General features: G+C 44.0%; 1 protein-coding gene across 10 annotated transcripts in view; it reads right to left on the reverse strand.

Moving 5' to 3' along the window:
• ntng1a (netrin g1a) overlaps positions 1–24,566 on the reverse strand; it is a 157,949-nt gene that overhangs the window by 128,788 nt on the left and 4,595 nt on the right. For all 10 annotated transcript variants that reach the window (XM_041862227.2, XM_041862231.2, XM_041862233.2 and 7 more), the window contains exon 2: positions 14,184–14,988. In XM_041862227.2, coding sequence (XP_041718161.1) covers positions 14,184–14,426 — 243 coding nt within the window. In that variant the 5' untranslated portion in view covers positions 14,427–14,988. The remainder of the gene's footprint in view (positions 1–14,183; positions 14,989–24,566) is intronic.

The following is a 24,566-nucleotide window of genomic DNA, read 5'->3' on the forward strand; positions in this document are numbered from 1 at the left end:
AGCAACATTAAAACAGTTATATACAATTACAAATATTACATGACATTACATTTCATAACACTTTTCACAACACATTAAGTGTGTGTCCTCAGGCCACTACACTACCACATACAGTATCTACAATACAAAATTCATGCGTATGCGTAGAGCGTGTGTGTTATCATGTGTATTCATTCTCTGGTATGCAGACAAACAGAGGCAACAACATAATAATAATACATCTAGTGACAAGGCTTTGAAAAGGCGGGCTGCATTTATGGGCTCCCGAGTGGCGCAGCGGTCTAAGGCACTGCATCTCAGTGCTTGAGGCGTCACTACAGACCCCCTGGTTCGATTCCAGGCTGTATCACAACGGGCCGTGATTGGGAGTCCCATAGGGCGTCGTCTGGGTTTGGCCAGTGTAGGCAGTCATTGTAAATAAGAATTTGTTCTTAACTGACTTGCCTAGTTAAATAAAATTCAATTACAGACTCACAGGTTGGATTTGGACTGCTGTCCCATACGGAAGTATGTCTTCAACCACTGGGACAAGTGTTGTGTATGTGGTGGAAATTACATTTTAGTCATTTAGCAGACGCTGTTATCCAGAGCGACTTACAGTTAGTGAGTGCATACATTATTTTTTATTTTTTTTATACTGGCCCCCCGTGGGAATCGAACCCACAACCCTGGCGTTGCAAACACCATGCTCTACCAACTGAGCTACATCCCTGCCGGCCATTCCCTCCCCTACCCTGGACGACGCTGGGCCAATTGTGCGCCGCCCATGGGTCTCCCGGTCACGGCCGGCTACGACAGAGCCTGGATTCGAACCAGGATCTCTAGTGGCACAGCTAGCACTGTGATGCAGTGCCTTAGACCACTGCGCCACTCGGGAGACATGGAATGTCTCTGTAACATCTGGTTTCCAGGCTCTGTGTTAGGTCTAATAAACTTCCAGGCAGTTATTATACAGCCATAGGAAATAAAGAGGAATAGCTCATTAGGAAAGAGAAAAAAGCCCTAGTCAGACAGTATCCCTGAGAGGATGGAATGAGACGAAGGAGGTCATGTATCTCCCTCCTCTCCTGCCTATAGGGCCACAGTCCTGCAGACACTGCAAGTCCAGACTCAATTTACCCATTACACTCTATTACATAAAATGCTAACCATCTCAATATCCCAGGCAGGCAGCACGATGGGAACTACACCCCTGTAGCTTAATTCAGCTTCATTTCACAATAAATGGTAACCCTCCCTCCCTCCCTCTCCGTTTAATCAGGTACACTACTCATTAGAAGCTGGCTCCTGGACCGCTCCTAAATTGGGGGAGATGTTCTCTGAGTCTCGCTAGTGCGATAAGTGCAGATTTATGTCAGAATTAAGCTGCCCTGGTTTTCTACTCTTTAATTAAAGCAAAGCAGACTTTTTTGTCTTCTCTTGCACTGATTACCACTGACCAAGCCTTCCTCCCAGGAACAGATGCAAGCCTACAAGGCAACTTGCTGGAAACCTACGCAGGTTTCCAGCAATAATTGTTTTAAAATGATAACACAAGTTGTATGTGTAAAACTATGTTTACAATTATAGTGTGCATAAACCCATAAGGTTTAATAAAATACCAATACAAATGGCATTTTTATAGAAAATAGATCAATTAAATAAAAAATGAGTCACTATATGGTACCTCTTTTGTGATCTTTTATGCTCCAACACAGGCTTCCCTGCCTCTGCTACCTACAGACAGGACAGTACAGTATGGCTACACATCACTAAGCTGTGGATAGATCATGTCAATATAGAGGAGAAAACCCAACACATCAACAATTGATCAAATTCAGCGAAACATCATTATCCATTGGAGGTCCAGTCTAGAGAAGTATTCAGCATTTGATTTCCACTTCTGATAGCATTGTTATTGATTTCATATTTTGCCCCTGCCCTGCACGACCCTGCCAGACACAACAGATCATTGTATTTCTGGACTGTCAGTCATGGTGATCTACGGCCTGTCTGTCAGCTGCTTCCCCCTGCCTGCCTCTCTCTTACACTCCTCTATCAGCCACTGCAGAACGAGAGGAAAGGGCCTTTGGCCAGCTATGAGGGGAGGAATCAACGTCAGAACAAAACACCAAAGAAATACAAGAGCCGTTTTCCAAAGCAACTTCTTTCCTAAAAAAAAGCTCCTCTTGGTTTCTCTCTTCTCCTAGAAGATGGATAAAGCCAATAATTATACACCATATGTCCTCTCAGAGAGAGACAGGGAGGGAAATATAGCCTGTATGTGGTTAATTTGTTAAGCCTTCTTGTCTTTCTCCTCACTGCCTTGAAATTGCCTTGGTCATGCATGTTGTATAGTCCACTTCCCATTTAAAGCAATTCATTTGTTTATCAATAGGATCCTTCCTTCACTTGGGCAGTGACCCGGCCTGGCTGTTATTTGGGGCCTCCAATTAGTAAATGGGCTTCTATACATACTCACAAATAACAAATCACACGTGCACATTGTTTGGGGTCAATTCCATTTTCATTCCAATCAATTAATCAATCAAGTAAACCAAATTCCACATTTTTCTCACTGAAAAGCATTGAAGAGAATTGGAATTGGAATGTCAGTTCACCTCCTGAATTGACTGGAATTGAATTGGAATTGACCCCAACCCCGATGTGCACGCACAGCGTGCACTCACACACTCACACACACACACACTCACACACACACACACACACACACACACACACACACACACACACACACACACACACACACACACACACACACACACACACACACACACACACACACACACACACACACACACACATGCTTCCTCAATAGGTAGTTAATGTGTTTGGAAAAAAGCATCCCTGCTGTCTTCTCTCTCATTCCCCCGCCCACCCCCTACCCATCTCTCCCCCTCTCTCTTTCTCCCCTGCCTGTGTTTCTGTGTCTCTGTACACAGCACCCTGTGACCCCTCACCATTGATCTGGATGAGGGATGTGATCAGTGGCTCTTCCACTTAACATGCATGTCCAAATTCCCTCCATACCCCATTAGCTGTGTAGTATCCATCACCATACTAATAAACAGAAGTATTGTATAAGCCCATCTCATATTTACATCCATCAGTGAGTCATCTTGTTCCTTCCTCTCTTTGCTCTGATAAGCCTAGCCATTGCCATTGTGTGTCTGTCTGTGTGTGTGTGTGTGTGTGTGTGTGTCTGTGTGTTTATGTGTCTGTGTGTATGTGTGTTGTCTGTGGCCTGTTAGATAGTGAAAGCCAGTATTGCCTTCCTCCAGCAGAGCAGAGCAAGTGTGGCGGGCCTGTTAACGCAGAGGGGACATCCGCCTCAGAGACAGTAACAGCAATTAACAGTCAATGGATCCCTGAGCCCTGCTTCAGAAGGCCAAGACTGTATTACCGCTATTCTTAGAAGCCATACACGGAGGGGGTTTCAGACCATCATTTTCCATGCGTGAAGAACTGTGAAACGTAACAAAAGCCCTATTATCACAAGAGGGATTTGGGCTCGCATTGCATTAGAGAGGGGAGAAAGTAAAACCTTAGTCAAATCAAATACATTTTTAAAAATCCCTATGACATAGAAATCAAACTGAGAGTTTAACCAAATGGTTAGCTGGTATTATTCATGAGTCCTCTATTCCATTTGGAGGAAAGTGCTGAGCATGTTACCGTCGAGACAATGTGGGGTTTTGAGCTAGTCAATAGCAAGGCCCTCCATGGCTGACTCTGACTGGGAATCTCTATGCTAATTCCAGGACTAATCCATCGGAAATAAAGGTATTTCCAAACTGACAAATAATTGTTATTTAAGAAATCACTGATGCTAAAGAAGTCGGATGTACAGTAAATGCCTTCCTTTTCTTTTTCATTGGGAGACAGAAAGCCATTTTGGATTGGCATCACACTGCTTGTATCTCTCCTGCTCAAATATTTCATTTGACGTTGAAAACACAAGACAAGCCATACAGCAGAAATAATGGGAAATGTCTGCTGTTTGATTCTGTTGTCCTCATCACTCTGTCTACGTCACAAATGGCACCCTATTTTTATATATAGTGAACTACTTTTAACCAGATCCCTATGGGCCCTGTGCAAAAGTAGTGACCTATATAGGGAATAGGGTGCCATTTGTGACGCAGCCTTTGACTAATTATGGCAGAGGGTTGGAAAACTTGACAGAGAGCATCATGGGAGGGGTAAAATGAGGAAGCACTCTTATCTTGTTGTGGCAGAATCCACGGTGTGTGTGTGTGTGGAAGAATCCACGGTGTGGCGCCCACTGAATGCCCTGATAGACTTCAGATAGACAAACAGAGACAGCAGCATCCCAGTTCCAGATATACAGCCTGCTGAAGTAACGGACCACACTCCTGACTTATTCTATCTGTCCCACTGCTACAAGTTCAACCCTGTAATTATTTTACACGAGATTGTCTCTGTCATTCTGCCCTGTTCTCTAGTTTCATCTAGCTGATTCACTAGTTTGTCTGACCTGGAAAGACAGTGATGATTAATAACTTCAACAAACACTGTAACTAATCCCCTGGACTATGTTTCTCCCCTCAGCCCTGTGTCTTACAGTTTTACTGCTACTTGGTGTAGCAGCAGTAACATCCCACTTAGCAGAAACTTTTATCCAAGGCGACTTACAGAGAGTGCGTACATTTGGACTACGGGTATGTGATCATTACATACAGCAGGTGTCTCATACCACCATACAATGTCTGTGTCCCAAATGGCACCCTATTCCCCTGGGTCCTAGTCAAATGTAATGCATTTTAGGGAATAGCGTGTCATTTGGGTCAGACTCAGAGGTGCCCGGGCCACGCATGGCTGGGCTGGCTAGGCCGTGACATGCCATTAAAACTGGATATGTGGAAATTTCCTCCATCACCTTGATAATGGGTTTCTGTTGCGCTGGAAACCTGCCTGCCCTGGGCGGATGGATAAGAAGGGACTAGTAGCTGAATGGGGAGAGTTTGGAGAAATAATGAAACGTTATAAAAATCTCTAGCCGCCGTGCCCGCCGCCTTGTGCCTCATGCAAAGTTTATGGCCGATCTTCCCTGCATTCGCCGCTGAAATATGAAGTGGATAGCCTACTCCTCCAACCAACGTCACTGTCTGTGTAACATTGCATTGTTTCTTCTGGTCAAATATTACACTCACATCATTATGGGCCCTGCTTAATCTGAGGCAATATTTCCTTGTGTTTAGTGCACAATGTGCATTGTTGCTCTACAGTCAAATAAAAAATAAATGGTTTCTTATTCTAGGGTTTGATGGGGGGGGAATAAACATTTTCAAAGGAGAAACGTCCTTGACTGTGCAGATTAAGATAACGTGCGATATACATAATAAAACATGTTTTGTTGTGATTTCTATGTGAATTATGTGCAGCAAAAAGGAACTTAGTAGATGACGTCGTCATACTATGTTGTCGGCTTGTTTCAGGGTTTTCTAGATAGTGATCCTGAATCAAACCACTACTTACAACTACCAACTCTAACAGGGAAATTAAACAAACATGTTGTTCCCTTTGAAGTGTTGGGAGTGCTTCAGTAAAAGCATTTCAACAGGCCATTGATTTGGTTCAGACTGACAGAGATGAAAGAGAAAACTCATAAATGGATCATTTCTACTTAATACCCTTCTGATGTTCAACAGTTCTATTGAATAAGTAATTAGTTTTTCAATGCTGTTAAAATGCTAATATTTTCCAACCAGAGTCCAGCTTCGTTTAAGGATGTCAGCACTTTTGAAAAGCTTCTTTGTGTGTCTTGTTTTCCAATCTTTCCCCTCATGAAAATAACATGAATAAACTATTTGATTAAACCGAATGTCACCGTTTGTCTGAGAACAACATTGTAAGCCTCGGTAAACTGTCTCTTTCCCCTCTCCCCCTCTCTCTCTCGTTCTCCTTGCATTCAGTCTAGCTGCACATTTAAATATGAAAAAGGTGTATTGTTGCTGACAGCACACTCGTTTCTCCAGGAAATGTCATGTGTGAGCCTCTTGAGGGATGGCAGGGCGCCCAGGGGGGTAGCGGAGTTAAAACAGCCCCTGTCTGACTGAGGAGCAGGGTAACCATGATCAGCTTAGAGAAAGGTCACCGTTGTATATCCACATACAAACCCAGCAGAGCAGCAGTACGCTCTCTTTATTGGTTAACAAAACCTTTTACTGATGCTTTAGTCAGGTCTAGATGCTTTCAGATCATGATTGTCTGTGTTTAAATAAGGCCACTGATATTTTCAGATGTAATCTCTCAGGCGTTAGACTTGCTGACTGACTGAGCGACTGACTGTTATTGTACATCTCAAACAGAGATGGATCCTCACAATGTTGGATTGCTTTCCCTGCTCCAGTGTCCGTCTACTGCCCAAATCACATTAGAAACAAAGGGCAAAACATACTGTAGCATGTATCCCCATTGTAAGCTGACTCCATAATAAAGCACATGTTACATTAGTGGGATGCCTGTCTGTCACCTAGGAATACCTTTAATTACATTATAACGTTAGGCTGGCCGGTGCCTGGTCGGTACAGAAGGACGTTGTAATCATCTCTGTCTTTGTTTCCTAATTTAGATTTGATTGGCTATGAAATTCATCACAGCACTCTGGGAGTCAGGTTCCAACCATCATCAGCACTTACTGGTTGTGGTTGTCAACTGAGGGGGGGAACACACACCTAGACAACCACACACACACACACATGCACACAAGCACACACATGCAGGAACATTCTCTTTACGGAGCATGTGTTTACAATTTCCCGTAAGCAACACAAATAAGATCGAGATCAATTGGCTGTGTCGCAGGAAGAATAATGCAAAGTTATACCTCAACTAACTTACAAACATCATGGTTACCCTTACTTACTTGGAGATACCACAGACTCCAGACATCCCCCTTGGATGATTCCCTGAATCAGGAAGGAATAAGCAGGAAATCCAGATTCCTCCAACCAGGATTTCTGGAAAACCTGGGAATTTACCAGAATTCTGCGGCCCTACTGCGACAGCTAGGAAAGGGCAGGGAGTCTGCGGAAGTGGAGGTGGCGCTTCAGTCATACCTCTCTGGAGGGGCTTAAAGGTGAGGAGTGTTCAGAGCACCTCATTCCCTCTGAATATCCTATAAAACCCTGAAACCTCTCCTGAACACTCCTCACCTTTAAGCCCCTCCAGAGAGGTGTGACTGAAGCGCCAACACCTCTGCAGACTCTCTGCCCTTTCCTAGCTGTCGCAGGCAATTCATAACCAGAGGGGACTGAGACATCTAATATCACGGCAGAGCTATGTGAAATAGTTCACCAGGGGTCAAGTTATTGCTCCGGCAAAGGTCACTGGACTGCGAGCGTAATAAAAGGCCTCTCGGAGTAGATGATGGGGCTGCGGTCTCCCTGCATCGCGTTACTCACACACACACACACTGGCTGTCTCCCTGCATCGCTGGCCTCCGGGATGAGGAGCGGAATCTGGGATCAGCAAGATCTTATGAGCAGAGCACCACACCCTGATCTCTCTCTCTCTCTCTCTCTCTCTCTCTCTCTCTCTCTCTGGGTTTGCAGGCAGTGATGTGATGCCTGATACCTCCACAATCACACAAGAAGCAGACATGTAGGCCCTGGAACCAGAGGCCTAGACCCTGCTGCTGCCTGCTGCACAAGCCTGAATCAATTAACAGTGATTTAACTTTCTGATAGCCTGATGCTAATGGTAGTTACCCGAAGACAGACTGACCATACTCAAAATGAAAGTGGCTATTGGCATCATAAGCAGTGTATCGGCACCGCAGTTGCAGCTAGCAGTGTATCGGCATCGCAGTTGCAGCTATTTCACCGGTAATTGCTCAAACATTGATTTACAGAGTCCTGATACTGCCAAGTAAATGTCAACTGACTGCAGAGAATGAATGGCCCTGAAGAGAGATGATTCATATTCTGATAACGCTGAGTGACATGAGCTTGTTTAATTGAAAGACTCCAGTGGTATCACTCTGACAGCCAGCGTTGCTGTTTGCAGTAGAATTAACTGAGCTAATGCTAATGTTAATGCAATGAAAGATCATTGGACTGTTAAAAGATACATACAGGCTAATAATGATTAACTTTATTTCAAAACAGCCCTCTCTCCGTGGCCAGGAATAGAATGAGATTATTGAACCACTGGCTATGAAATTAAGCACGGGTGATTGTCATAGAATAGCATTCACACACAAGCACACACGCACACCCCCTCAAAAAAACACTCATTTATCAGACAAGTCCTCCAGAACAACTGCAATACTGCTCTGTCCAAGTCTGGACAAATGCAGATTACATAAGGGGTCAAATTGAATCAATCTGGGTGCTCAATACCTCAAGGGAGAGGGGGAAATGATCCAATTCTGATGCTGACCCCGAGCTGAAGGAGCCCAGCCATTTTAAAGGCAACCTTGGGAGTCTGTCATGGAGTCAGCATTTTCAAACGTGCCTCTGAGATGTCTGTCTGAATAATGTATCCTATGAATAAAACACATTAGCTACTAAACATATTGAATAATTCACTTTTCAAAGCCCCTGCACACAAGATATTAGCTCTTCTGTCACTGGGCATATTTTTTCATAGCCCCTGCCTCTCTCTCTCTCTCTCTCTCTCTCTCTCTCTCTCTCTCTCTCTCTCTCTCTCTCTCTCTCTCTCTCTCTCTCTCTCCCCCCTCTCTCTCCCCCCTCTCTCTCTCTCTCTCTCTCTCTCCCCCCTCTCCCCCCTCTCTCTCTCTCCCCCCCCCTCTCTCTCTCTCCCCCTCTCTCTCTCTCCCCCCTCTCTCTCCCCCTCTCTCTCTCTCTCTCTCTCTCTCTCTCTTCCCCCCCTCTCTCTCTCTCTCTCTCTCTCTCTCTCTTCCCTCGGCTGATGGTATCTGTCTATTTCTATTCTCCAAGTAACTACTATCTTGGAACCTCACACTATTTATCTAAAGAGCTCTTGAAAATGTGAAGAGTGCTATTTGTTCTGATAAAATATTTTATGTGTTGGTACACACACACACTCACACTAAAACCCAAAATGGATTCAACTTTTAAACGCCTGCGTGTCGGTAATTGATTTAGATTTTCAAATCTAAAGATCCCAAATGAAGAGGAGGCCCTTTTTTAATTAAATACTTCACCCTATACACCCCTTTACAAAAGACACGAACTGCGCATTAGTCCTCAAAGCAACGTGTTAGCTTTCAAGTGGTTTTCTCGTCTGCTGCTAATTCCCCAATGCTACGTTTTAGTCCACCAAGACTCTCAGTGTCTTTGTAAATGAATGACTACCTGCTGAAGAGAATGACTGCATATGGAAAACGATAGCGTAAGTGGCATCCCAATGAACACACAACACCAAGATGATATTTTTAACAGTGAAATTCATTAATCTCACACACATCAGGAAATCATTGCCATGCCAGTGTGTATTTACGGTAAGCGGTTAGAGACTGCAGTGATTATAAAGGCCCTATGGTATGTGAGAGATCTACATGTAAGATAACTTCCTCCTTTCTTGAGGGGAGAATAAATGAAAATCCATCACATATGTTCCTGTTACTGAGAGGCTGTGAGACCTGCAGAATACATACAGTTGAAGTCGGAAGTTTACATACACCTTAGCCAAATACATTTAAACTCAGTTTTTCACAATTCCTGACATTTAATCCTAGTAAAAATCTTAGGATCACCACTTTATTTTAAGAATGTGAAATGTCAGAATAATAGTAGAGAGAATGATTTATTTAAGCTTTTATTTATTTAATCACATTCCCAGTGGGTCAGAAGTTTACATACACTCAATTAGTATTTGGTAGCATTGCCTTTAAATTGTTTAACTTGGGTCAAACGTTTCAGGTAGCCTTCCACTGTCACGATCGTTGAGAGACGGGTCAGACCAAGGTGCAGCCTGAAAAGCGTACATGTTTATTAACTAAATAAACATACAACAAAACAAGAAACAACGTAACGTGAAGTCCTCCGGCTATACACATACAAGCCTAAACGGAACAAGATCCACAACTAAGGTAGGCAACCAGGCTACTTAAGTATGATCCCCAATCAGAGACAACGAGCGACAGCTGCCTCTGATTGGGAATCACACCCGGCCAAACATAGAAAGATCAACCTAGATCTGCAACATAGAAATAGACTAACATAGATCTCAAATAGACATTCACACCCTGACTCAACAAACAAGAGTTCCATAGGTCAGGGCGTGACACCCACAATAAGTTGGGTGAATTTTGGCCCATTCCTCCTGACAGAGCTGGTGTAACTGAGTCAGGTTTGTAGGCCTCCTTACTCGCACACGCTTTTTCAGTTCTGCCCACATATTTTCTATAGGATTGAGGTCAGGGCTTTGTGATGGCCACTCCAAAACCTTGACTTTGTTGTCCTTAAGCCATTTTGCCACAACTTTGTCCATTTGGAAGACCCATTTGCGACAAAGCTTTAACTTTCTGACTGATGTCTTGAGATGCTTCAATATATCCACATAATTTTCCTTCCTCATGATGCCATCTATTTTGTGAAGTTCACCAGTCCCTCTTGCAGCAAAGCACCCCCACAGCATGATGCTGCCACCCCCGTGCTTCACGGTTGGGATTGTGTTCTTCGGCTTGCAAGCATCCCCCTTTTTCCTCCAAACATAACTATGGTCATTATGGCCAAACAGTTCTATTTTTGTTTCATCAGACCAGAGGACATTTCTCCAAAAAGTACGATCTTTGTCCCCATGTGCCGTTGCAAACCGTAGTCTGGATTTTTTATGGCGGTTTTGGAGCAGTGGCTTCTTCCTTGCTGAGCGGCCTTTCAGGTTATGTCGATATAGGACTTGTTTTACTGTGGATATTTACACTTTTGTACGTTCATCTCTAGGACACAGAACGCGTCTCCTTCCTGAGCGATATGACGGCTGCGTGGTCCCATGGTGTTTATACTTGTGTACTATTGTTTGTACAGATGAACGTGGTACCTTCAGGCGTTTAGAAATTGCTCCCAAGGATGAACCAGACTTGTGGAGGTCTACAAATGTTTCTGAGGTCTTGGCTGATTTATTTTGATTTTCCCATGATTTCAAGCAAAGAGGCACTGAGTTTGAAGGTAGGCCTTGAAATACATCCACAGGTACCTCCAATTGACTCAAATGATGTCAATTAGCCTATCAGAAGCTTCTAAAGCCATGATATCATTTTCTGGAATTTTCCAAGCAGTTTAAAGGCACAGTCAACTTAGTGTATGTAAACTTCTGACCCACTGGAATTGTGATACAGTGAATTATAAGTGAAATAATCTGTCTGTAAACAATTGTTAGAAAAATTACTTGTGTCATGGGGGGTCCTCTTTAGCTCAATTGGTAGAGCATGGCGCTTGTAACGCCAGGGTAGTGTGTTCGATCCCCGGGACCACCCATACGTAAAAATGTATGCGCACATGACTGTAAGTCGCTTTGGATAAAAGCGTCTGCTAAATGGCATATTATTATTATTATTATTATTATTATTATTATTACAAAGTAGATGTCCTAACCGACTTGCCAAAACTATAGTTTGTTAACAAGACGTTTTTTGGAGTGGTTGAAAAATGAATATTAACGACTCCAACCTAACTGTATGTAAACTTCTGACTTCAACTGTATGTGATTCTGAATTCATTACACATTTTGTGGGAATATATATATATATATATATATATATATATATATATATATATATATATATATACCAGTCAAAAGTTTGGACACACCTACTTATTCCAGGGTTTTTCTTTATTTTTACTCTTTTCTACATCGAATCATGTATTAACCCAAAAAGTGTTAAACAAAACAAAATATATGTACGATTTTAGATTCTTCAAAGTAGCCACCCTTTGCCTTGATGACAGCTTTGCACAATCTTAGCATTCTCTCAACCATCTACATGAGGTAGTCACCTGGAATGCATTTCAATTAACAGGTGTGCCTTGTTAAAAGTTAATTTGTGGAATTTCTTTCCTTCTTAATGCGCTTGAGCCAATCAGTTGTGTTGTGACAAGGTAGGGGGGTATACAGAAGATAGCCCTATTTGGTAAAAGACCAAGTCCATATTATGGCAAGAACAGCTCAAATAAGCAAAGAGAAACGACAGTCCATCATTACTTTAAGACATTAAGGTCAGTCAATACTGAACATTTCAAGAACTTTGAAAGTTTCTTCAAGTGCAGTCGCAAAAACCATCAAGCCCTATGATGAAACGGGCTCTCATGAGGATCGCCACTTGAAAGGAAGACCCAGAGTTACCTCTGCTGCAGAGGATAAGTTCATTAGAGTTAACTGCACCTCAGATTGCAGCCCAAATAAATGCTTCACAGAGTTCAAGTAACAGACACATCTCAACATCAACTGTTCAGTGGAGACTGCGTGAATCAGGCCTTCATGGTCGAATTGCTGCAAAGAAACCACTACTAAAGGACACCAATAAGAAGAAGAGACTTGCTTGGGCCAAGAAACACGAGCAATGGACATTAGACCGGTGGAAATATGTCCTTTGTTCTGATGAGCCCAAATTTGAGATATTTGGTTCCAACCGCCGTGTCTTTGTGAGACACAGAGTAGGTGAACGGATGATCTATTATTTATCTCCGCATGTGTAGTTCACACAGTGAAAAATGGAGGGGGAGGTGTGATGGTGTGAGGGTGCTTTGCTGATGACACTGTCTGTGATTTATTTAGAATTCAAGGCACACTTAACCAGCATGGCTACCACAGCATTCTGCAGCGATACGCCATCCCATCTGGTTTGCGCTTAGTGGGACTATCATTTGTTTTTCAACAGGACAATGACCCAAAACAAAAATATATTTTGATTTGTTTAACACTTCTTTGGTTACTACATGATTCCATATGTGTTATTTCATAGTTTTGATGTATTCACTATTATTCTACAATATATATATATACATACAGGTAACTGCCAAAATAAAGGAAACACTTGAGTATATGAGGGATACAAAGTATATTGAATGGAGGTGCTTCCCCACAGGTGCGGTTCCTGAGTTAATTAAGTAATTAACATCCCATCATGCTGGGCAGGCCATTAATTTGGACATTATTTTTGGCTACCATGGCTATGCCCCCATAGGATAACAATGTCCCCATCCACAGGGCACTAGTGGTCACTGAATGGTTTGACAAGCATGAAAACGATGTAAGCCATATGCCATAGGCTGTCTCAGTCACCAGATCTCAACCCAAATGAACACTTATGGAAGATTCTGGAGCGGCGCCTGAAACAGTGTTTTCCACCAGCATCAACAAAACATGGAATGGTGTCGCATTCCTGAATAGAGTTCCAGACACTTGTAGAATCTATGGCAAGTTGCATTGAAGCTGTTCTGGCTCGTGGTGGCCCAACGCCCTATTAAGACACTTTATGTTGCTGTTTCCTTTATTTTGGCAGTGTGTGTGTGTGTGTGTGTGTGTGTGTGTGTGTGTGTGTGTGTGTGTGTGTGTGTGTGTGTGTGTGTGTGTGTGTGTGTGTGTGTGTGTGTGTGTGTGTGTGTGTGTGTGTGTGTGGACGTGTTTAACTATACTTGTGGGGACCAGAAGTCCTCACAATAATAGTAAACCAAGAGAAAAATGACCAACTGGGGAGTTAGGAGCTAGGGTAAGGGTTAGGGTTAGGAGATAGGGATAGTTTTAGGGTTAGGGTTAGGAGCTAGGGTAAGGTTTAGGGTTAGGGTTAGGAGATAGTGATAGTTTTCGGGTTAGGGTTAGGAGCTAGGGTAAGGTTTAGGGTTAGGGTTAAGGTTAGGATTTTGGGTTAAGGTTAAGGTTAAGGTTAAGGTTAAGGTTAAGGTTAGGGTTAGGTTTAGGGGTTAGGGAAAATAGTATTTTCAATGGAACTGAATTGTATGTCCCCACAAGGTTCACTGTACAAGATTGTGTGTGTGTGTGTGTGTGTGTGTGTGTGTGTGTGTGTGTGTGTGTGTGTGTGTGTGTGTGTGTGTGTGCATGAGTGCAATATTAGAAAAGTTGACCAGCTATTCTAACTTTGGTCCATTCATATCTCCATTAATCAATTTGTAATGCATCCACTTGTGTGTTTGGAACAAGCTTGTACAACTACGGAGGACTGTCTATGAGAGAGAAGGGTACAAGTCATATTTGATACAGAGAACAAGACTTACCAGGGCGCAGTATGTTTCAGGTGGGTCTCCACAGGTGATGTTGGGTGGGTCCACCGTAACCTTCAGGTACTTGGTCATGTCCATGGCCTCAGGTTGGCAGGCCATGTAATCCCAGGTGAGGCCTTCGTCCGTGTACACTTGAGATTTACACACATCATAGTGTCCCCAGGCTGGGTAGTGCTGCATGGCCTGGCACACACTGGCCCACAGCGCCTGCAGTGACAACACCAGAGGGAAACGCATTGCTGCTTCCTCTCAGACACTCTGGGTCTCCTCTAGAAAAGGGCTGTTGCTTTCTCAATGGGAAATCCCTCTCCTTCTTCTCTCCGGAAACAGAGACACAGAGAGACAGAGGGAAAGGCCTGGGCCTTTGAGTTTATGAAATAATCCAACCTTTACGGAGAGAGGAGCCAAGGAACTGTGGCAGCATGCCAGCCTCCTGTTAACAGCTTGGTGAGGGGGGTGGTGGTGGGGGAAGGGGGGGGAGGAGGAGTGTGAGATGGAAGGGTGAAGGGGGCACCACTTGTTTTGGTCTGGAGTCCTCACCGTACTCCGTTTCAGGTCTCTCTCCGGGCGGGCGGGAATAGGGGAGTCAAGACACGCTGAAGTTACAGGGTGACTGGCCCGTCGAGGAGATAAGAAGAGAAGGAGAGGATGGAGGGAGGAGGAGAGAGGAGAGAGCTAGAGCGAGAGCCCCTGGAGGAGGCAGCCTTTTGACACGCTGATGGAGAGATGAGTGACAGGCCGCTCAGCTTTGTTTGATGTCAATCATGTCTCTGTTCCGCCCGGCAACGGCACCCAGGGTCTGTTGGGAACAAGGAGAGGAGAGAAGAGAAGAGGGTGAATGCCTTGCGGGGGGATAGTTTGACACAGAGAGAGAGAGAGAGAGTGTGTGTGTGTGTGTGTGTGTGTGTGTGTGTGTGTGTGTGTGTGTGTGTGTGTGTGTGTGTGTGTGTGTGTGTGTGTGTGTGTGTGTGTGTGTGTGTGTGTGTGTGTGTGTGTGTGTGTGTGTGTGTGTGTGTGTGTGTATGTAGGGATAGAGTTTGACATTAGCAGGCGGCTGGCAGTGTAACAGGGGAGAGATCCTTGATGTGTGGGTGCCAGGTTGGGCATAGTGTGTGTACATCCCAGAGAGGGATTAGATAACCAAAGCCATCAAGGTGAATTGGATCCTGATGCTTTTCACACTAAGTCCACACCTCACCTTGGTTTTCACTTATCATGGGTTTATATTCTACACCCCTTCCCAGGAGAACCAAAAACACCAGCAGCTAAATCTTCAATCTAACATACCCTTAAAATTCTACTTCTTAATATCATTAGCATTATATAACATTTGGAAGGTTATACAGTGTAGTTGTTGGATTGTGGCAGTTACAACACCATTGAAACATACTGTATGTTTCAGGTCAATGTTAGTCATTCCAAAGCACAGGTACATTCTAGAAACAGGTCAGATGGTGTTATGCATGATAAATGAACAGTCAGGTCCAAACAAAGCCCTACACCCATACCATTTCACAATATGCATTGACAAAAGACTGCTGCACTTATATCAACGATAGTTGCTATGGTAATATGAATTACCTGAGTATAAACCAAACATGTAGTGTTCTTGTGATCTCAAATGAGAAATTGACTATAAAGTCTCAACACTGAAAACATATATTCTTTATTCACTATTCATACACAGATACAAATGAATGTTTTCTTGTTGAAAGACCTGGAATGAATCATGAGAGGGACCATCTTATCCTCGACTGTTTTATTTGCCTCACGAACACACAAGGGCTTTCAGGTTGAATACAGTACCCTCACAAAGAGAGTTCAACTCATTAAGCTGCAGACGACGAGCGCAGGGAGAAAACTGTCTACGGTCCATGCATTTTAGACTTTTCAAATTCTCTACTAATCAACAAGGAAGCTAGCTGTCTGTACATGACACCTTGTCTTAAGTAGGGTTCTGTATTGAACACTCCAGCCGACTATTGAAAAAATGAAGGACAGGCAATTCAAAGTCCTCAGCATTCAAAAACGCATTGTATAACACAAAGGACATGTGGAAACAACATAGACATAGTCTGTGTCATTTCGATGTAGGTTTTTGTATTCCTTATGGGTTTTTTGTTGATTGTGTGATTCCTGTGTATTATCAAGTTAACATCCCAGACTTGGGGAATTCAGAACAACACTCAAGGTCTATTATTTGGTTTAACCAAGGACATGTACTCAGTTGACCAGCACTATGCAAATATCGCTTTAAACATTCAGGTCCTGAACCAATGAGAGAAGGGCAGGCATCCGTTTCCACCTGGCACTAGCTTACCGGAATTTGTTTTAATAAAAAAACTGCAGACATTTGAAATGGACAGGACTGCTTCAAATAACATCTCTGGACATCCTGCACATAGAGCACAGTAAACAACTAAATAACAGTGAAAAAGCAATCTGATGTTTAGATTTCTACATCAAAATCAAATAGAAAATCCCCAAGTAATTTCACACCTAACTATCTATACTCCCCAGTTAGCTTTGGCTCCACATTTTAAACAACCAATACTCTAAATGCAGATTACAATATGTATCTCTCCATATCTCCATACACACAGACCACACCACACCACACACACCACATGCACACACAACATAAGCACACACACATCTTTGTTTTACTATCCTTGTGGGGACCAAACAATTGATTCCCATTCAAAATCATATTTTCCTTAACCCTCACCCTAAACCTTTAACCTAACCCTAACCTTAACCCTAAACCCCTAACTCTAACCCTAAATCTAACCCTAACTCCTAATCCTAAACCTAACCCTAATTGTAACCCTAACCCTAAAACTAACCCCTAAGCCTAAAATAGCCTTTTTCCTTGTGACGTCTGGCCCCCTTACAAGGATAGTAAAACCAAACACACACACTCACAAAACAAGGTCCTCTGTAGCTCAGCTGGTAGAGCACGGCGCTTGTAACGCCAAGGTAGTGGGTTCGATCCCTGGGACCACCCATACACAAAAAAAATAAAATAATGTATGCACGCACGACTGTAAGTCGCTTTGGATAAAAGCGTCTGCTAAATGGCATATTATTATATTATAAGGCAGCAGCTTAGCTAAGCTAGCGCTAGCCACCAAATAGAGACACACTTCACAGGCATGTAGCCTTTTTCTCCAGCCAGCCCAACAGTGACTTGGCTTGCAGGCAACGGCAGGTAATTGATGAGGACGTTAGCCAGTAGCAGTGTGAGGGATGGATCAGTGGACGTTTTAGTGCTGGTTAATCAGTCAGCCCAGACCTGCTGACCCAACACACCTAGTCCTGAGTGATCAATTAGCCTGCTATATGCCTACAGGCTGAATGTACAGGCCTCACTGCCCAGCCTGTGTATAGGCCTCTCTGACTACCCTTATAAACGCTATAACTTCTGCTTGTTTATTCTGTATTTTGCAATGAGATAGGAAATGCCATCAGCTATACTTTAAGTTTCAATTCTCAGGACTGTTTTTATTTCATTTTTTATTAGCTCATATCTTATTGCAAAGGAATACAGTAGTATCTTATAACCACAGTAAAAGTACTATATCTGGTCGTATATTATTTTGATAAACAATTATATTCTCCAACCATTTGAGTCAGATGGCAGTACATGTCTAACCTATGGAGTACTTCTACCCATATAGCCAGCATAGAATTAGGTCTATTTTCATGAATATAAAAGTATAATTCTGTTCTATTAAAATCCAGCACATCAATCATGATGACCATTATCCACAGCTATGGACGGAGACCTTGATTAGATCCACCACTCTAAATGAGAGAAAAGAGGGGGGGGGGTGCATAGAGACGAAGAAAAAAGAGACAGCACAAGGCCAAAGAGGAAGAGAGAGAGAGATAGAGAGAGAGAGAGAGAGAGAGAGAGAGAGAGTGAGATAAATATACATACACCTTAGCCAAATACATTCAAACTCTGTTTTTCACAATTCCTGACATTTAATTCTAGTAAAAATTCCCTGTCTTAGGTCAGTTAGGATCACCACTTTATTTTAAGAATGTGAGATGTCAGAATAATAGTAATAATAATAATGATTTATTTCAGCTTTTATTTCTTTAATCACATTCCCAGTGGGTCAGCAGTTTACATACACTCAATTAGTATTTGGTAGCATTGCCTTTAAATTGTTTAACTTGGGTCAAACGTATTGGGTAGCCTTCCAAAAGCTTCCCACAATAAGTTGGGTGAATTTTGGCCCATTCCTCCTGACAGAGCTGGTGTAACTGAATCAGGTTTGTAGGCCTCCTTGCTCGCACATGCTTTTTCAGTTCTGCCCACAAATGTTCTATAGGATTGAGGTCAGGGCTTTGTGATGGCCACTCCATTACCTTGACTTTGTTGTCCTTAAGCCATTTTGCCACAACTTTGGAAGTATGCTTGGGGTCATTGTCCATTTGGAAGACCCATTTGCGACCAAGCTTTAACTTCCTGACAGATGTCTTGAGATGTTGTTTTAATATATCCACATAATTTTCCTTCCTCATGATGCCATCTATTTTGTGAAGTGCAAAGCACCCCCACAGCATGATGCTGCCACCCCCGTGCTTCGCGGTTGGGATGGTGTTCTTCGGCTTGTAAGAATCTTCCTTTTTCCTCCAAACATAACGATGGTCATTATGGCCAAACAGTTCTATTTTTGTTTCATCAGACCAGAGGACATTTCTCCAAAAAGTACGATCTTTGTCCACATGTGCAGTTGCAAACCATAGTCTGGCTTTTTTATGTTGGTTTTGGAGCAGTGGCTTCTTCCTTGCTGAGCGGCCTTTCAGGTTATGTCGATATAGGACTCTTCTCCTTCCTGAGCGGTATGACGGCTGCGTGGTCCCATGGTGTTTATACTTGCGTACTATTGTTTGTACAGATGAATGTGGTACCTTCAGGCATTTGGAAATTGCTCCCAAGGATGAACCAGACTTGTGGAGGTCTACAAATATTTTTCTGAGGTCTTGGCTGATTTCTTTTGATTTTCCCATGATGTCAAGCAAAGATGCACTGAGTTTGAAGGTAGGCCTTGAAATACATCCACAGGTACACCTCCAATTGACTCAAATGATGTCAATTAGCCTATCAGAAGCTTCTAAAGCCATGACATAATTTTCTGGACATTTCCAAGCTGTTTAAAGGCACAGTCAACTTAGTGTATGTAAACTTCTGACCCACTGGAATTGTGATACAGTGAATTATAAGTGACACAATCTGTCTGTAAACAATTGTTGGAAAAATTACTTGTGTCATGCACAAAGTAGATGTCCTAACCGACTTGCCAAAACAATAGTTTGTTAACAATACATTTGTGGAGTGGTTGAAAAACGAGTTTTAATGACTCCAACCTAAGTGTATGTAAACTTCCGACTTCAACTGTATATATATATATATATATATATATATATATAGAGAGAGAGAGAGAGAGAGAGAGAGTGAGAAATATATATATATAGCGAGAGAGAGAGAGAGGGAGAGAGAGAGAGAGAGAGAGGGGGGGGTGAGAGGGAAAAAGTGAGAGCAACAGTGAGAGAGAGGGAGTGTGAGAGACAGAGTGAGTGAGGAGAGAAGGGTGAAGAGGAGCAAAGAAGAGGGGGAAGACCTTACCTGCTAAAGAAGGAATGTCAATGGAGGAGACGTGAAGCCAGTTATCCAATAGAGATCGTGGCACCAGAGCTCCATGCCATTAATAGACATATTATTACCAAGTGTTGGAGTTGGCCAGGGGCCTGTTCCAGTAGGCCTGACTGGATAAAGATGGGGGAGTGGGGACAGAGATACCCAGGCTAGATAAGGGGAGAGGGGACAGAGATACCCAGGCTAGATAATAGATAAGAGGACTGGGGACAGAGATACCCAGGCTAGATAAGGGGAGAGGGGACAGAGATACCCAGGCTAGATAATAGATAAGAGGACTGGGGACAGAGATACCCAGGCTAGATAAGGGGAGAGGGGACAGAGATAGCCAGGCTAGATAATAGATAAGGGAACAGGGACAGAGATACCCAGGCTAGATAAGGGGAGAGGGGACAGAGATACCCAGGCTAGATAATAGATAAGAGGACTGGGGACAGAGATACCCAGGCTAGATAAGGGGAGAGGGGACAGAGATACCCAGGCTAGATAATAGATAAGAGGACTGGGGACAGAGATACCCAGGCTAGATAAGGGGAGAGGGGACAGAGATACCCAGGCTAGATAATAGATAAGAGGACTGGGGACAGAGATACCCAGGCTAGATAAGGGGAGAGGGGACAGAGATAGCCAGGCTAGATAATAGATAAGGGAACAGGGACAGAGATACCCAGGCTAGATAATAGATAAGGGAGCAGGGACAGAGATACCCAGGCTAGATAATAGATAAGGGAGCAGGGACAGAGATACCCAGGCTAGATAATAGATAAGGGAGCAGGGACAGAGATACCCAGGCTAGATAATAGATAAGGGAGCAGGGACAGAGATACCCAGGCTAGATAATAGATAAGGGAGCAGGGACAGAGATACCCAGGCTAGATAATAGATAAGGGAGCAGGGACAGAGATACCCAGGCTAGATAATAGATAAGGGAGCAGGGACAGAGATACCCAGGCTAGATAATAGATAAGGGAGCAGGGACAGAGATACCCAGGCTAGATAATAGATAAGGGAGCAGGGACAGAGATACCCAGGCTAGATAATAGATAAGGGAGCAGGGACAGAGATACCCAGGCTAGATAATAGATAAGGGAGCAGGGACAGAGATACCCAGGCTAGATAATAGATAAGGGAGCAGGGACAGAGATACCCAGGCTAGATAATAGATAAGGGAGCAGGGACAGAGATACCCAGGCTAGATAATAGATAAGGAAACAGTGACAGAGATACCCAGGCTAGATAATAGATAAGGGAGCAGGGACAGAGATACCCAGGCTAGATAATAGATAAGGGAGCAGGGACAGAGATACCCAGGCTAGATAATAGATAAGGGAGCAGGGACAGAGATACCCAGGCTAGATAATAGATAAGGGAGCAGGGACAGAGATACCCAGGCTAGATAATAGATAAGGAAGCAGTGACAGAGATACCCAGGCTAGATAATAGATAAGGGAGCAGGGACATAGATACCCAGGCTAGATAATAGATAAGGAAGCAGTGACAGAGATACCCAGGCTAGATAATAGATAAGGGAGCAGGGACATATATACCCAGGCAGATAAAAGAGAAGGGAGCAGGGACAGAGATACCCAGGCTAGATAATAGATAAGGGAGCAGGGATAGAGATACCCAGGCTAGATAATAGATAAGGGAGCAGGGCACATTAAAGATCACAACAGCCAGGTCATTATCACTCTCTACAATTCAGACGCTGGTCCTTCCTCTCATTATTCCTCACTTTGAATCCAGTGTCACTGGTAGAAGAGAGCAGAGCAGAGCAGAGGAGAGGAGAGGAGAGGAAAGCAGAGGAGAGGAGAGGAGTGTGTTGTGCATTTTAAGTGAGACCTGGGCTATTTGGGGTAGGTCGCCTGCTTCCTCCTCCCATCGATCAAGGATAAGGTGGGACACTGGAGAAGTAAAGGGGTTTTAGAGGATGTGAAAGACATTTAAGCTTAATAAATGTCGATAAATAATAATATGTTGATAAAGACGTTCAAAGAGTGAATATGTTGTCCATACTATTTGATAAAATCGGGGTAGTGAATAGATTCATTGAAAATGTATTGAAAATTAAGCAATATACACAAACAAAACTGTAAAATAAATTGCTTACTATTTCACATGGAATAGAGTCCTGGTACAAGTCTATGGACTCTTCTACGGTTCAGTAAGTGACATGTATTTTCAGTCTTTCCTGCTCTAAGGTAAGCTAGGTGTACAGTACACTGGGCTCCCGACTCACTGGCTCATGTGGCATACATTGACCGGAGTGTATTTTTGGGGCGTAGGATCCTACCAATGAGGCAATGCTGAGGTTGATTTTATATTTAAACCCATAAATGTTTTACAGGGTCCATATGACCTCGTAGAGAGCTCTCCCGCTTTCTCTTTCCCTCTCTCTTTTTCTCTCTCTCTCTCAAGCTGTGAAACCCCCCCTTGCGTCCGCTTCCATTTCGTCCCTGGGGCAACTCGAGCATGGCTGAGTGTTTAAAAGTCAGTAGGTAAAGACATGCATGCTTGGCCCGGCAGTGGTTACAACTACTGCAGTAGCTTCTGACTGACTTGTGTATGAATACCCAACCTCTTCAGCTCCCTCCTACCTCACTGCCTCCCAACAACCTGCCCATCCTCCTCTTCTTCTTTCCATCTTCTCCCTTTTTACCTGTTCCCTTTGCCCTCTCATATTTTCCTCGTCTCTCTCTGTCTCCGCCTCTCGCTAAACAAAGCCAGTGATGTGCCTGGCTTGTGTGGGACAGAGAGGAGAGAAAAAGACAGACGGAGACATAGAGAGAGAGAATGAGAGAGAGAGAGAGAGAGAGAGAGAGAGAGAGAGAGAGAGAGAGAGAGAGAGAGAGAGAGAGAGAGAGAGAGAGAGAGAGAGAGAGAGAGAGAGAGAGAGAGAGAGAGAGAGAGAGAGAGAGAGAGAGAGAGAGAGAGAGAGAGAGAGCTGGGCCAGCATCACATGGAGGGCTCTTCACTCTCCTCAGATACCTGGGCCTGCCTTCCTTTCCCAGAATCCCTAATCTTCCTCGTTAACAACCTGCCAATATGACAGTCCTCCTAAATAAACATGTGGCAGGCAACCGGAGCATGCCCCTGCAAACATGACAGCCAAACGTTCAATGTTCCAGAATGTTTGATGGGCCCAACACACATCTCTGTGGCATACCATAACCACAGCACCAGCCGATCCACAAACTGCCCTCCCTCTCCTCTGTCTTCAACGTGTCACTGCCTAAAATCTGCATACAGGTGTATGATCTTTTTTTAATCATGGTGTGGTGTAGCCTAGCTAATGGATGAAGCTATAACAACTGTTTCAGTGATTCAGCATGGCTGTCTGTCTGTTGGGGAGGGGAGCATCGAGAAATCAAAGCGGAGGTTTTGATTTTGGCTCCTGGCTCCCAGAGCAGAACAGAGGTGGAACATGGCAGCCGTCCCTTCCCCCTCTAATACAATCTGACAGAGGTGGGACAAAGTCATTGTTATGCAAGTCACAAGTAAGTCTCAAGTCTTTGCCCTCGAGTCCCGAGTCAAGTCGAGTCAAAGATGAGGCAAGTCCCAAGTCGAGTCAAAAGTCAAAGCCATCAAGTCTCAAGTCGAGTCCAAAGTCCTACATTTTAGTTTCGAGTCATTTCAAGTCCTCTTAGCAAGCCTTTGCAAGTCATTACAAGTCCTCGTAGCAAGTCTTCTCGAGTCATAAGGCGCAAGTCCAAGTCAAGTCACGAGTCATTGATGTTAAAGTCCAAGTCGAGTTGCAAGTCTTTGTACATTTTGTCGAGTCGAGTCTGAAGTCATCAAATTCATGACTCGAGTCTGACTCGAGTCCAAGTCACATGACTCGAGTCCACACCTCTGCAATCTGATTATTGGAGCCAGACAGGTCCCGGGCCTCTGAAGGCAAGAAACTCCCTCAGCACAGCTGCCAAGACGTGCTTGACTTGCCCCCACAGCTGCATCTCACACGGTCTCTCTCTCTCTCTCTCTCTCCCTCTATCTCTCTCTCTCTCTCTTACTTACTACCTCTTTAAAACACTCTCTCTATCCCCTTTTCTAATTTCCTCTCATCCACCTCTCTTACACTCTCTTACTCTCACCCCTTTCACACTCTCCTTCCTCTCTCTTACTTACTCCCTGCCACATGCACTTCGTGTGTGAGAGAGGGGGACTTTGACAGGGTGACTCTTACAATGCCGTCTGCATGGAGCTGTGTGTGTGGAGCTATGTGTGTGGAGCTGTGTGTGTGGAGCTGTCTGCGTGGAGCTGTGTGTGTGGAGCTGTGTGTGTGGAGCTGTGTGTGTGGAGCTGTCTGCGTGGAGCTGTGTGTGTGGAGCTGTGTGTGTGGAGCTGTGTGTGTGGAGCTGTGTGTGTGGAGCTGTGTGTGTGGAGCTGTGTGCGTGGAGCTGTGTGTGTGGAGCTGTCTGCATGGAGCTGTGTGTGTGGAGCTGTGTGTGTGGAGCTGTGTGTGTGGAGCTGTGTGTGTGGAGCTGTCTGCATGGAACTGTGTGTGTGGAGCTATGTGTGTGGAGCTGTGTGTGTGGAGCTGTGTGTGGAGCTGTGTGTGTGGAGCTGTCTGCATGGAGCTGTGTGTGTGGAGCTATGTGTGTGGAGCTATGTGTGTGGAGCTGTGTGTGTGGAGCTGTGTGTGGAGCTGTGTGTGTGGAGCTGTCTGCATGGAGCTGTGTGTGTGGAGCTGTCTGCATGGAGCT

The sequence above is a fragment of the Coregonus clupeaformis genome, chromosome 34, assembly GCF_020615455.1.
Source record: "Coregonus clupeaformis isolate EN_2021a chromosome 34, ASM2061545v1, whole genome shotgun sequence".
Taxonomy (NCBI): Eukaryota; Metazoa; Chordata; class Actinopteri; order Salmoniformes; family Salmonidae; genus Coregonus; species Coregonus clupeaformis.